This window comes from Bactrocera neohumeralis, chromosome 3 (genome assembly GCF_024586455.1).
Source record: "Bactrocera neohumeralis isolate Rockhampton chromosome 3, APGP_CSIRO_Bneo_wtdbg2-racon-allhic-juicebox.fasta_v2, whole genome shotgun sequence".
Taxonomy (NCBI): Eukaryota; Metazoa; Arthropoda; class Insecta; order Diptera; family Tephritidae; genus Bactrocera; species Bactrocera neohumeralis.
Genome location: NC_065920.1, coordinates 64,852,200 through 64,866,204, shown reverse-complemented (window position 1 = coordinate 64,866,204; position 14,005 = coordinate 64,852,200). Strand labels below are relative to the sequence as shown.

Here is a 14,005-nt window from a genome sequence, read left to right as displayed (position 1 = left end):
TTTTCCGAAATAAAAAAAATGAAATGAAAAATGATTTACGAGCGATCTAAGGTTCCGAAGCGAAAGAGGAGAGGTTAGATGGAATTTTTAAGTGTTACAAACTGAAAAATCCGTTGCCGGGGAACGTGTCATGGTATTTTTCAGCTTCCAAAAAATTCAAAGGCAGCCAAGTCTGGTGTTCTGCAAAACGAATTTTCAGTTCCAGTGCAAAGAACAAAGACAATAAAAGTAATTCGCTGTAGGCACTGAAGGATACCATAGCCGAGGCTTATATCCAATGCACGGTTAAGTGGATTAAGTGTTGGCTTTCTTGTGTTGAGTCAGGAGACTATTTTGAGGAAGACAATAAAGTTTGGAATTAAAATAGGTGAAAATGTATTTTTTAGTTAGTCCTGTTCAAATTTGATCAGCTGGTGTATTTGGTTCAGTATATATGTATCTGCTATAGTTTTCGGTATTACAAGCAACCGTTAGGTGCATATAACTATAAAAATATCTGTACAAACTAAAATCTTCATTTTGCACATGTTTTTCGATGTAAAAATATTATCTCTTGTTTTTGTATTACTTATCAAAATAAAATAGGTACTTTATATCGTCACCTAAAATGCAAAACAACGTATCAACAAAACCATCGAAATTTAGTTTTTTTATTGCTTGCGATTAGTACATACATTCATACATATTCAGCTTACGCCGTCAGGTATAACCAATATATAACCAATATGTAACCAACATATAACCGATACGTAACCAACATATAACCAATATATAACCAACATATAACCAATATATAACCAACATATAACCAAAACTCAAATTTTGTTTCAATATGAGTGATTTATATTGTATCGGTTTTCTACATCATATTACATATACCTATGTATCATAAACTTTTAAGCTTTTGCTACCCAATATAACCAGTATATAACCATTTTATAACCAAAACTCAAATTTTTTTTCAATATGAGTGGTTTTTATTATATGGTTTTTCCTGCGCCGTCAAACTTATGAAAAGTGATGTTACGTTATTTTGCATTTAGGTTTTTAGGTGACGATATGTATGTATGTACATATGTATGTAAGTATTTATACTTGTATATCTTAAATAGCATACGTGGTGTAATTTCTCATATTTATACTTAGATTTATTATATTTTTATTGTTTTTATAAAAACAAATATTTATTGCCATAAGTGGCCACATAATTACATACATACATACAAATAGGCGCTTTAAATTAATTGTGACTGTGTACAATTGTACACATGTTTGCATAGTTCACGCTTCTAGGGCTACTATGGCTGGCTGGCGATAAGCACGTGGTTCGCGTTATCCACATGTTTAATTGTTGATAATAGTTTGCAAAAAAAAAATATATGAACTGGTATACATACATACATATGTACATGTGAAGAATATGAAATTATTATTGGCAATTTTTTGCGCACAACTTGACGTTTCGTCAAGTGTGTGTGGTTGCATGTGTTTGTTTGTTTATCTTTTGCCAGTATTGACAGCCGAAGTTGTCCAGTTTGGCTAATGATCGCTCATAGGGGCAAAATATCTACTAGCTAATTTTATAGAATATATCACTCTGCTATTTTTTGCATATAAACATCTTGCCAACTGTCTGCGGCATCCGCCGGAAATGTCCTGCTTACGTGACATTTTGGGTGTGACTTTGAATTTGGCTGAAGATAAGATAAATAGACGAGGATTGCACCGCGACTTTAGGTCTATTCTGGCCACTCCAAAATCACAAAGACTCATCTAGCGCCAATATTTTGGTAAAGTTCAATACTCTCCAAGGTGCTAGCGAGACGATGTGATCCCTATTTGGAAAAATGGTACCCAGGGCCTATATTCTGCGTCTGCAGACTGCTATGCAGTCAATTAGATGGTGGAGTTTCATTGTAGAAGAACCGGCATTTTGCACAAAAAGTTAGGCTCATGTTATATAAGATCTTCTTCAGTTTGCAGTGGTCAGTGTAGAAGGCGACAAGTAGCCCGAGTTTGTTCCTGGGGAAGTTGATTATTTAAACCTGCTAAGGTTATAACCTCCCATTAGCAACTTGACATGGTACGGGTCTTGGAGTTGTTGCCAATACCTCTCTCTGCCTACCCCTTCTTCCTTGCGAAGCAGCTCACTTATGGTATGAGAACCCATCCAGATGAATGGTTCAGGTCCCACCATATTAGTGGTTGCTGCGGAGCGGGCGAGCTCAACAAGCAGTTCATTCCCGGCTATACCTTTGTGACCGGGCACCCAGATAGGGTGCACTTCAGCCGTTCTTTACACTACTGCACCAGTAGCGATTTGATCTCATAGAGAGAGATTGCTTTCAGTGCCTCTCGACTGTCTCTAAGTGTGGTTACACGTTCATTGCGATAGTTGCGTTGGAGGTTTATCTCTATGCACCAACTTATGGCAAAGACTTCTGCTAGAAATATGCAAAACAAACTTCCCATAGGTATGGAGAGTTTGGTGCGTGGCTCTTAGACTCCTGCAACAATTCCTTCCGACCTTTTCGAGCTGTCGGTACACCACTTGATTATACTCGTACTATCTCTAATCAGTAGCTCGAGAGTAATCATTCCATTCAGCCTTCCTGCTAAGGGTAACCCTGAACTTCTTGATGAAGTTTACCCTTTTGGTAATGCTGTCCCTAGGGAGAAGAGCCAATGGTATTACCTCACTTGATTCTAACATCCGGTGGGGTGAGATTACCTTAACATTGCATACCCCTTCTGCTGTCATTTAGAGCAGTGTGGGTTTAGCTATCTCTCCGATTACTAGGTAAAGTGGTGTAAGCTCAAGCAAGAGTTAATTATACCCTAAACACTTGAAATTTGGCACACGACTTTTTCTCCCCAAAAAGCTGCTGATTTGCTGACACCGGCGATATCGTTCCACTTTAACATATAGCTGCCATACAAGCTGACCAATCAAAATCACCTAGAAAAGTTGACAAAGTCGAAGCTAACACTGTTTCTTGTTTTTATTTTTGTTGTTGCTTATTTGTTTATATTTTTTATTAGAGAGTTTTTTGATCTTGTCGTTGTTGCTTGTTTGTTTACGTTTTCATTCGAATTTTTTCGTGGTTTGTCGTTGTTTATCTCATTCTTATTTTATTTGCTTGTTTCTTTTCGGTCGCCAAGCATTTTTGTTGCTGTTGTATTACTGTTACTTAAATTTACTATTGTTTAATTATTTTATGTTTCTTAATGAGCGTCGCGTGTTTTTTGTTAAGAAACTCACATGACATGCATGTGACTAATTGATTGTTTTAATTTTGTTAAATATTTAAGAATGACTAGACTTGGGTAAACATGGGCGGCGGTGTGGAAAAGTTTGCGTGGGTGGTGGGTGTTCAAAGACAAAGTAGAAAACTAAGGCGAACATGTGATCAACAAGTTTGGTTGTCTTTATATAAATACAACTTTCTAAAAAAAATTGAGGTTATGTTAACTTAAGTTTTGTTTAAATTAAAAAAAAAAAATTCAAACCCGGACAAGAGATTGGCAGTTGGATTGACAGTCGTTCTTTCTTTTCGCTGTTTGGCGCCAGTTGGAGATTTCAAAGTGCAGCCAACGGAGTGAAGGTCTTCCTCTTTCTCTGCCACCCCCGGCGGGTACTGTGTCGAAAACTCTCAGAGCTGAAGTATTTTCATCCATTCAGACGATATGACCTAGCCAGTGTAGCCGCTGTCTCTTAATTCGCTGAACTATGTCGATGTCGTCGTATATCTCGTACAGCACATCGTTCCATCGACTGCGATATTCGCCGTTGCCAATGCGCAAAAGACCATAAATCTTCCGCATAACCTTTCTTTCGAAAATTTGTAACGCCGACTCATCAGATGTTATCATCGTCCACGCCTCTGCACCATACAGCAAGACGGAAATAATGAGGGAATTATAGAGTTTGGTCCTTGTTCCTCGAGTGAGGACTTTACTTCTCAATTGCCTACTCAGTCCGAGGTAACACATGAAGGCAAGAGTTATTCTGAATCATCGATTTTTAAAATGCATTAAATTGTTTACCGCTGACCTTACTCTACACTCAAAAGATCCGATAGACTTTAGAGCCATTTTAATGTCTACTGAGAAACTGTTGGTATTGCCAGAAACTACTTTCGTGCATTCCACGTTCTCTGCTTAAAAGACGATTATGGTCGTGAAGTTTAAATTTGATTTCGACGGTTTCACAAGCGTTAGACTTTCATGCACCGGATATTCTGATAAACCCTGTATGAAATGTTCCATTAAACATACATCGTAATCATTTAAGTAGGACACCACAGTCTCGGCTGAGAATCAAGCGGGAGGTCTCTCATTCGAGGCTGTTTTCTTCTTTCCATTGGGCGTGTTCTTTTCGGTGGCGGGTCTCTAACTCAGCGTACAATCCTGGGGAGAGATTTTTTGCCTTTTCACTTTCGCTCGCCTTCAAGCGGATGTTTTTTGGCTGCTCAGAGGATACTTGGTCTAAGACCTGTAGTCGTTAGCTGCATGAGCCATATGTAAAAAAATAGTTTCTGGCTACTGCCAAGTGAATGGCCCTCAAAGAACTTTCCTCACTTGCGTGAACTTCTGCACATGCCTCCATCCTCCAACCAATTTCACGATAAACTTACAGTCGACTCCATTTTTGGAAACAGTGAAGCAGATGAACTAGCCAGAGCTGGCACCACCCCACAATTAGACTCCGGAATAGTGGAAATTTATATGCCTCTGGCTACTTGTAGATTTTTAATAGACAAACGCCTTCAAATCATTGTTTTTTGGCTACCCAGAGGATACTTGATCTAAGACCGGAAGTCGTGAGCTCATGAGCCATATGTAACACAAGTAAATGGTGCTCAGAGAGCTTTCCTCACTTGCGTGAACTTCTACACATGACTCCATCCTCCGCGTAAGCGATGTCTACCTCAATAAAGAAGAAGAAGAATCATCCAAATAATTTCCACATTTTGGGGAAGTTAAAAACACGAACTAACACCACTTACTACATTAGAAAAAATGCTTCTAAAAAACTTTATAAAAGCTTGAAGCCAATAAAGAGACTAAACCTCTGCTAACATTGAGTTAAAATAAAAACAATTATTTTTTTCTGAAATCATAGATTTACTCTTCCATCAGGTTATTGTTTTTCACCATTTTTTTATGAATGTTAATCGGTTCCTTTCGGAACAATTCTAATAACATTTCTTTGACTTTAATAACAACTGTATTCGATTTGGAAAACATAAGTGAGTAGTGAAACGAACAAGCAACTGGCTTAAATCACAAAGAGTGTCTGTCGTAATCAAATAGAAATATAACACCGATTTTGAAGAAGTATCCAGCTGCTCTCTTGTATTATATTTAATTCAATTGCATAACTATATTGTAAATTTTATAACAAAAGATCAGAGTTCACTGATAGCGTGCTGAGCAGGCGATAATCGAAGAAAGCTAATAACAATTGGAATTTTATAATTATTTATAGCATCAATATTTTGGAGGAATCCCAATCTAAACAAGCGGGCGATCCCCACCATAAATTATTAACTACGCTCTCGTTGATTATTCATATCTCGCAAGAAATATATACATATGTATATTATATAAGCATACATACAGACTATGTCGTGTACGTAGCTAAGCACCATAACTGATCGCTGATCTTCAGTCAATTGACGACAAGGCTGAAATCACAAATTAAAAACTGTTTAACTGACCTACCAAACAGTAGAAATTATTGCTGTTTTAGTTATTATTGTAACTGACAAGATCAAAATAGCGATATGGAAAATATACGACTGAAATAAAAAAGGTTGATAAAACGTTGAACTTAAGAAATTTTAGTTTTTTTGAAGAGAAATCCCACGAGAATTTTGTAATAACACAGAGTACTCGGTAAAGAGAGTTTCTCGACGTTTTTAGCTAAAACAAGTTTGAACTTAGAGATTTTAGTAGTTCTTGACGGGAAATCCTTCGATAATTTTGTAAGTAATTTTCATGACTTTGAGTTCGTTTTGTTGACGTCACTTTAGCTACTTTGACAGCTTCAAAATTTCACACCAAACGAAATTTCTATTAACTAAGCTACAAGAGTACACAATCTATCTAGTTATTTACTATTTTCCTCTTTTTTTATCTTACAGGCGACAACAGTCGACCCTATAGATCATCAGCGCTCGACAATTTGAATGCGAAAATCTATCAGCACCAACAGGAGCAAGCGCTATATGGACAAGGTAATAAGCTGGAGGAATCGTGGATTTATTCATTCTGCTTAAAATGTCATGGCGAGGAGAATCGACCGTCTTGGGAGCCACCTTATTGGCAGAAAATTTGTCCATATCCATTGTGTCCATCGTTTCGACAATTTGCCCGTCTACTCGTGCTCATATTAATCGGTGAGTAATGATGTAAAAAAAAATTTATAAAAAATAATAAAGTAATAACAAAGTCTAACATAATAAAACACTTACATTAAAAATAAGCTGTAGAATGTGTACGTTTAAATAAACAGTATAATATCAGGAAACTTACTGGAGTATAGAGAGTAACCGGTGCAGGAGTTATCAGGGCTATTAAGTCATATCCACTGATGTGCTCAATACACTCCAGCAACAGCTGCTTATAGACGTCTTTACTGAGTAGCAGATAAAAAAAAATTAAATTAATATTTTTTTTGTAAAAATAAAATTTTTTTCTCAAAATTACAAACTTGAAAATATATAAAAATTATATAAATACCTACATATATTTAAAAGTAGGAAATTTAATAAAATAAATAAATAATTTAATTTAAAAAAAATATAAAAATATAAAAAATATAAAATATGTATAATTCAAGAACAATAATTATAATGTCATAATAATATTTAATGTATTAAAATTAAATAAATTGTTATAAAAAGCTACCATAAATTGTATAAAAAATATTTTTTTTCTAAAATATAATTATTATAGTGTTATAAAAATAATTAAAAAATTATATTATTTTTTCTAAAAAATAAATAAAAATAAAAAAATTACAAATTCCAAAAACATAATTATTATAATATCATAAAAACATTAAAAAATTATGTATAAAAAGTAATATATATTTCTAAAATAAAATAATTATCGCAGTGTCATGGTAATAATTAAAAAATTTGCTTTAAAAAAAATTGTAAGAAGAATTTTTTTTTTAAAAACCAAAATTAAAAAAGAGTTTTTTTCTAAAAAATATAACTAATATAATGTCATAATAATCAAAAATTATGTTTAAAAAGAAAGGTATAATTTTTCTTTAAAAAACGATTTTTTAACAAATTTTTCAAAAAACAAAAAACGTTTTTTTAACAATTTTTTTCTAAAAACAAAATTTTTTCTGAAAAACTATTTTTTTCTGAATAAAACAATTTAAAGAAAGAATTTTCCCATTTTTTTCTAAAAAATGTTATTATAAAAAAAATTTGTATGAAAAAATAAGTTAAAAAAAAAACAATTTTTTAAAACAATTGTTTTTTTAATTTTTAAAACGATTTTTTTTCTAAAAAACAATTTCTTTTCTAAATAAAACAATTTAAAGAAAGAAACTTTCCCATTTTTTCTAAAAAATGTTATTATAAAAAGAAATTTGTATGAAAAAATAAGTCAAAAAACAGGTTTTTAAAACAAATTAAAAAAAAACGATTTTTTTTCTAAAAACAAAATTTTTTTCTAAAAAACTATTTTTTTCTGAATAAAACAATTTAAAGAAAGAAACTTTCCCATTTTTTTTTTAATTTTGTTATTATAAAAAGAAATTTGTATGAAAAAAATATAATGTTCCTTTAAAAAACGTTTTTTTTAACACAAAATTTTCCAAAGAAAAAACAATTTTTTTATACCTTTTTTTTCTAAAAACAGAACATTCTTCCTAAAATACAATTTTTTTTAATTAAACAATTTACAAATTTTTTTTTTCTAAATTGTTTCTAAAAAATTTTTTTTTCTAAAACAAACCCAAAAAAAACATGTATGTATGTACATACATATGTATGTATGTATGCATAATAAAATTTTTTTTAAACAAAAAAAATTTGTTTTTTATAAAAAAAAAATACCTAAATACAATTTTTTTTTTTTTTTATAATTTTTTTTTTTTTTCTAAAATAAATTTTTGTTTATAAATTTTTTTTTCTAAAAACAAATCCAAAAAAAAAACATTATGTATGTTGCAAAAAAAAAAATTTAAAACATAAATAAATTTGTTTTTTATACGTCCTAAAATACATTTTTTTTTAAATAAAACAGTTAAAAAATTTTTTTTTCTAAATTGTTTATAAAATTTTTTTTTTTCTAAAACAAATCCAAAAAGAACATTATAGTTGTATAATGCAAAACAAAAAAATATTTTTTTTTAATAAATAAATATATATATTTTATACGTGCAGGTATACTCATCTGGTTCACGGCTTATGTAATCATCGGCGATTCAGCTGCGCCAGGAGGTCAACTCTTCAATTTGGTTGTGCTGGCGGTGGCGGCTAATTTCGGCGGTTGGCTAATATCGTTGACGACATTGCCGCGGCTCATTGGTATGCTGCTCGTAGGCATACTATTTCAGGTGAGTAAAGCTTGTATGACTTCATATGCATTGTCTATATACATACAAATATGTATATGTACGTATATAGACATAGATATATATATGTACGTATGAAAATAAAATCTTACGATTGACAATTACAATGTGTATTTACATACGTACATTTGCGTAAACAATCAAATTTGAAAAGCGGCGCAGGCGCAAGCGCAAGCAACGGCGCAGCACTCCATAACAACTACTCAAACTAATTTGTATTTCAAGTATGTTTTTTCTCGACTTTTTATCTCCGTTTTGCTAGCACAAACAATCACGAATGATATGGTAATTACAATACAAGCATGCATGTTTATACGTATGTATGTATGTATGCATGTGTGCAGGTGCTTGTAAGCATGTCTGCCTGTGTGTATACAATATATTCTGGGAATTTATTTGAATAATTAGAATGTTTCGTTTTTCGTCATTGGGTAGGCTTTATCAAAGTCTGAAAACGAACCAACAATAACAATAAAAAGCCCTATAATAATTTGACTGTTGAGTGTCAAGGCCGAATCGGTTATCATCGTTAATTCTGCCGTCGTGTAAATAAAAAATATAGCTTAGAACGTTTACTAAGTTCTAGACGGAAGAATTAATTACATTTTAGACATCTAAGGCCAATTAAGAAGATAACAGCAGACGTGACTCTGCTGTAATAACATTTTTTCGGTTCTAACCTACAAAGTGGTGAAATAATGCAAAATCATTTAAAGGTTGGAAAAATATAGGGTGGCCTAAATGTATGCGCGCCCGAACGTCCACAATTCTACTTTTAATTTAGTTCACTTCAATTTCCACTAAAAAACGTTAAACATAACCTCAAATGCCACTCTCAGTAGTTTATGTATGGAAATCGGCAAAATGTGTATATGTTAAATTTCTTCTTCTTTGTTGACGTAGACACCACTTTCGCGGTTATAGCCGAGTTTACAACAGCGCGCCAGTCGGTCTTCCTTTTCGCTGTTTGGCGCCAATTGGAGATTTCCAAGTGTAGGCAGGTCCTTCCACCTGGTCTTTTCAACGGAGTGGAGGTCTTCCACTTCTTCTGCTTCTCCCGGCGGGTACTGCGTCGAATACTTTCAGAGCTAGAGTGTTTTCGTCCATTCGGACAAAATGACCTAGCCAGCGTAGCCGCTGTCTTTTAATTCTCTGAACTATGTCAATGTTATCGTATATCTCGTTCGGCTCATCGTTCCATCGACTGCGGTATATGCCGTTGCCAATGCGCAAAAGACTATAAATCTTCCGCAGAAACTTTCTCTCGGAAACTCGTAACGTCGACTCATCAGATTTTGTCATCGTCCATGCCTCTGCAGGATAGGGATGATGAGTGACTTGTAGAGTTTGGTCTTTGTTCGTCGAGAGAGGACTTTACTTCTTAATTGTCTACTCAGTCCGAAGTAGCATCTGTTGGCAAGAGTTACTCTGCGTTGGATTTCGAAGCTGCCATTGTTGTTGTTAATGCTGGTGCCAAGATAGACGAAATTATCTACAAATCCGAAGTTATGACTGTCAACAGTGACGTGGGAGCCAAGTCGCGAAGAATGCCCTCGCCCTCATTCACAACCAGACCCATACGCATCGCTTTCTTAACCAGTCTGGAGGAAGCAGAACTAACGGCGCGGTTGTTGAGGCCAATCTTATCAATATCATCGGCGAACTCCAGCAGCAGTACACTCTTATAGAAGATGGTACCTTCTCTATTTAGTCTGCAGCTCGAATTATTTTCTCCAAGAGTAGATTGAAGAAGTCGCACGATAGGAAATCATCTTGTCTGGAATCTCGTTTGATATCAAACGGCTCGGAGTCTTTTGTCTTTCTTAGGTTAGATCATGCCGTATGACTGGTTCTCGTTTCAAAGGTAACGCAGGATTCCATTGTGACAACTTTGAACGCTGGTCCATTGTGAATTCCAAAACTTATATACATATATGAGTTAACAGATCCTTATAGAACCAAGAAACAATTTGAGCTTACCACTTGATTTGTTAAGGCGGCTGATATCAATCGCAGGAACTTTGTAAGGGTTCGCTGAAAGTGTGTTTGACAAAAGCCGGAAAGTCAAGAAAAAAGTCCTTTTCCATTCTTCTTTCATATAGCTTTGATTACATACGATCCGAAGTTACATCCGACAAGAAATTTAGTCTCTTCGGTGAGATGAACCTTGCTGAAAGCAAGTAGTTCAGAGGTTCAGAGAAGTGTCCCAGAGCCGCACAAGTTATAGGTGTTGGTTTTTGACCAGCACCCGCCAAGTTCCCGGGAGATCCTTATATTAAATGGTACAGCGGAAGAGGACAGCAGAGAATCTATCTGTCTGCTGTCTGAGCCTCTTTAGCAAGCTCATCTGCTTTGCAGATTCCGCTGTAAACCGGCACCCAAAAAAATCGGATAGTAAAGTAGCTTGATGCTATTAATAAAGATGACAAATACTCCTTGACAAATCTTCAGCGATGTATTGTTCCTCTAGAATCGTTCTGAATGCATACCTCTCTTCGGAACAGTACATCTATTACTACCTTGATGCTAGCCACTACCTTTTGAAAAGACTGTGCAGCGGTCTGGTAGCCTGAAGCTAGAGTTGATGGAGAGATCTCGATAGAAGACACGTTTCTCTTAAGCTTCGATCCATTCGAGTAAAAGCTCACTGCAGATCTTCTACAGCGTCCGTCTCCCTTAAAAAATCTCAATATTTTCCAAAAAAATATTCTGTTAAAAAAACCAAATCCCATCGATGTCGACTTCCTGACAAAAGATCTCTACGAAAGTTTCGATATTTTACTCTGAACTCAGGATTGTTCGAGCTTTATTTAGTTTTCCTCACAAAGACCAGAATTAGAGAACAATAACAATGAAGTCATATTTATTTTATACTTCCAGAATGTCGGCTGGGTTCACTTGGATGGCGATTTCTCACAAGTCACAGCGCATTTACGCAAATTTGCACTCAACATTATACTTATTCGAGCTGGACTCGAAATGGAACCGGAAGCATTTCGTAAGGTCTACAAAACCATACTGAAACTTGGCCTCATTCCATGGTTCGTGGAAGCTGTCGCTATTTCAATCACAACACATTTCCTCCTGGACTTGCCGTGGATTTGGTCATTCCTCTTGGGTTCGGTTGTTTCTGCCGTCTCACCGGCTGTGGTAGTGCCATGCCTCCTGCGACTACGCTCAAAAGGTTATGGCGTGGCCAAAGGTATACCCACATTAATCATTGCCGTGTCGGGTATTGACGATGCGCTCTCTGTGGCACTCTTCGGTATTATAAGTAGCGTAATGTTCTCGGATCGTGGTCTGGCCTTTCAAATATCACAGGCGCCGGTTTGTATCGTTGGCGGCTTGGCATTCGGTGTGATCTGGGGTTATATGGCGAGATTCTTTCCCGAGAAGGGTGATGAATATGTTGTGCCGTTGCGTTCTATACTTTTGTTCGCCGGTGGCTTAGTCGCGATTTACGGCAGTGAAAGGTTGGAATTCGAGGGAGCTGGTCCGTTGGCTGTCGTCTTTGCAGCATTCATATCGAACCTCTTTTGGTGCAAGCAAGGCTGGGAGGTGGACGATAATCCGGTGGGGACAGCATTTGAAATTATTTGGATGATATTCGAGCCGATATTATTTAGTGTCACCGGTGCCACAATTAAGGTGAGTGGAATGTCACGTGATTTAATTTTGTTTGTTTTATTTTAATTCTATTTATTTTTTAATTGTAAATAATTGTATTATTTTATATTAATTTATATATAAAAAATTATTACTTTAATTTATTTTAAGTTTATGAATGGGTTTATTTAAAAAATATTTCTTTTATATTTGAAGATTTTATTTATATTATTTAAATTAAATTTAAAACTGATTTTAATTTAATTAACAAATATAATAGTAATTAAAACAGCTAGAAAAAATTTAAATAAAGTTTAAAGAAATAATTAAAATATGTATATTAAAAAAGTAATAACAAAACATATAATTCAATAAAAAATATTTATTAAAAATAGTAATAAATAACAAAAATAACTAAAAAACACTAATTAATAAAACTCCAAAAAAGTAAAAATGTTAATTAAAAATAATATCAAAAAAAATTAAAAATAATTATAATTATAATAAAACATTAATTAAAAAGTAACTTAAAAGACAGTAAATAAATAATACTAATAAAAAACTGAAAAATAATAATTAAAAAAAAATTATTAAAATAAATTATTTAAAAAATAAATTTAAAACAGTACATAATATAGTAATCAGGACACCCCACAAACCTCTTAGCACATCAGTCGCAATTTTTTTAGATTTGTTGAGTAGTGTAATAATTAAAAAAATTAACAAATAATTAGAAAAATAACAAATAATTAAAAAAAACAAATAATTAAAAAAATTTACAAATAATTCAAAATAATACCAAATAATTAAAAAAAAACAAGTGATTAAAATAAATTAACACATAATTAAAAAAATTTACAAATAATTAAAAAAAAACAAATAATTTAAAAAAAATTAACAAATAATTCAAAAATAACAAGTAATTAAAAAAATAACGAAGAATTAAGAAAAAATTACTAATAATTAAAAAAATAAAAAAAATATATTTATTTTTTACAGCTTAATAATAATAATGTTTTTATTATTTATATCAACATTTTTTACTTTTGAATTAAATTATTTTACTTGCTAATTTATAGAAATTGTTTATAATATATTTTGTGGCAAATATACTTGTATTTATTTTTTTTTTTGGTTAAACATTCTTTACTTTTTAACAGTCAACTATGTAGGACTTTATCGTAGAAATATTTAAAGAATAAAATATAATAAATATAAAAATATTTTTAATATACACACATACGTATGTAGGTATGTATATGGAGCTTTAAAGATGTTACGAATTTTTTTATGACAATATTATTTTTTTTATATTATCAATTTTTTTATTGAAAATTACTTTTTTGATGAAAATTATTTTAAAACATTTTCAATTTAATTTTTTTCATAAAAATGTAATGCATTTTTTTATGTATTATTTTTTCATGAAAATTATTTTTAAAAAAAGTTCAACTTAATTTTTTTTATAAAATATTATGAATATTATTTAGGTATACTTTTTTCATAAAAATTATTTTAAAAAAATTTCAACTAAATTTTTTTATAAAAATATTATTTTAGGTTGTATTATTTTTTGAATGAAAATTATTTTTAAAAAATTTCAACTAAATTATAAAAATATAAATTTTGAATGATTAATTTTTTTTTATACAAACAATGATTTTTTTATTAAATTTTTTTTTTTTTATTATTGTTAAAATATTTCAACTTTTATAAAAATATTATGAGTTTTTTTCGTATTAGTTTTTTCTTGAAAAGTATTTAAAAAAAAATGAAAAAATGTTTATTATTTAC

The 14,005-nt window shown here is 32.3% G+C and overlaps 1 protein-coding gene and 1 long non-coding RNA gene across 8 annotated transcripts in view; both read left to right on the top strand.

Annotated features, from left to right (window-relative positions):
• LOC126754003 (uncharacterized) overlaps positions 1–14,005 on the top strand; it is a 241,342-nt gene that overhangs the window by 24,084 nt on the left and 203,253 nt on the right. The gene's annotated exons all lie outside the window — the stretch shown is intronic.
• The window catches only part of LOC126753980 (sodium/hydrogen exchanger 9B1), a 62,605-nt gene that overhangs the window by 46,332 nt on the left and 2,268 nt on the right, over positions 1–14,005 (top strand). For all 7 annotated transcript variants that reach the window (XM_050465779.1, XM_050465782.1, XM_050465785.1 and 4 more), the window contains 3 exons: positions 6,150–6,404; positions 8,415–8,587; positions 11,486–12,253. In XM_050465779.1, coding sequence (XP_050321736.1) covers positions 6,150–6,404; positions 8,415–8,587; positions 11,486–12,253 — 1,196 coding nt within the window. The remainder of the gene's footprint in view (positions 1–6,149; positions 6,405–8,414; positions 8,588–11,485; positions 12,254–14,005) is intronic.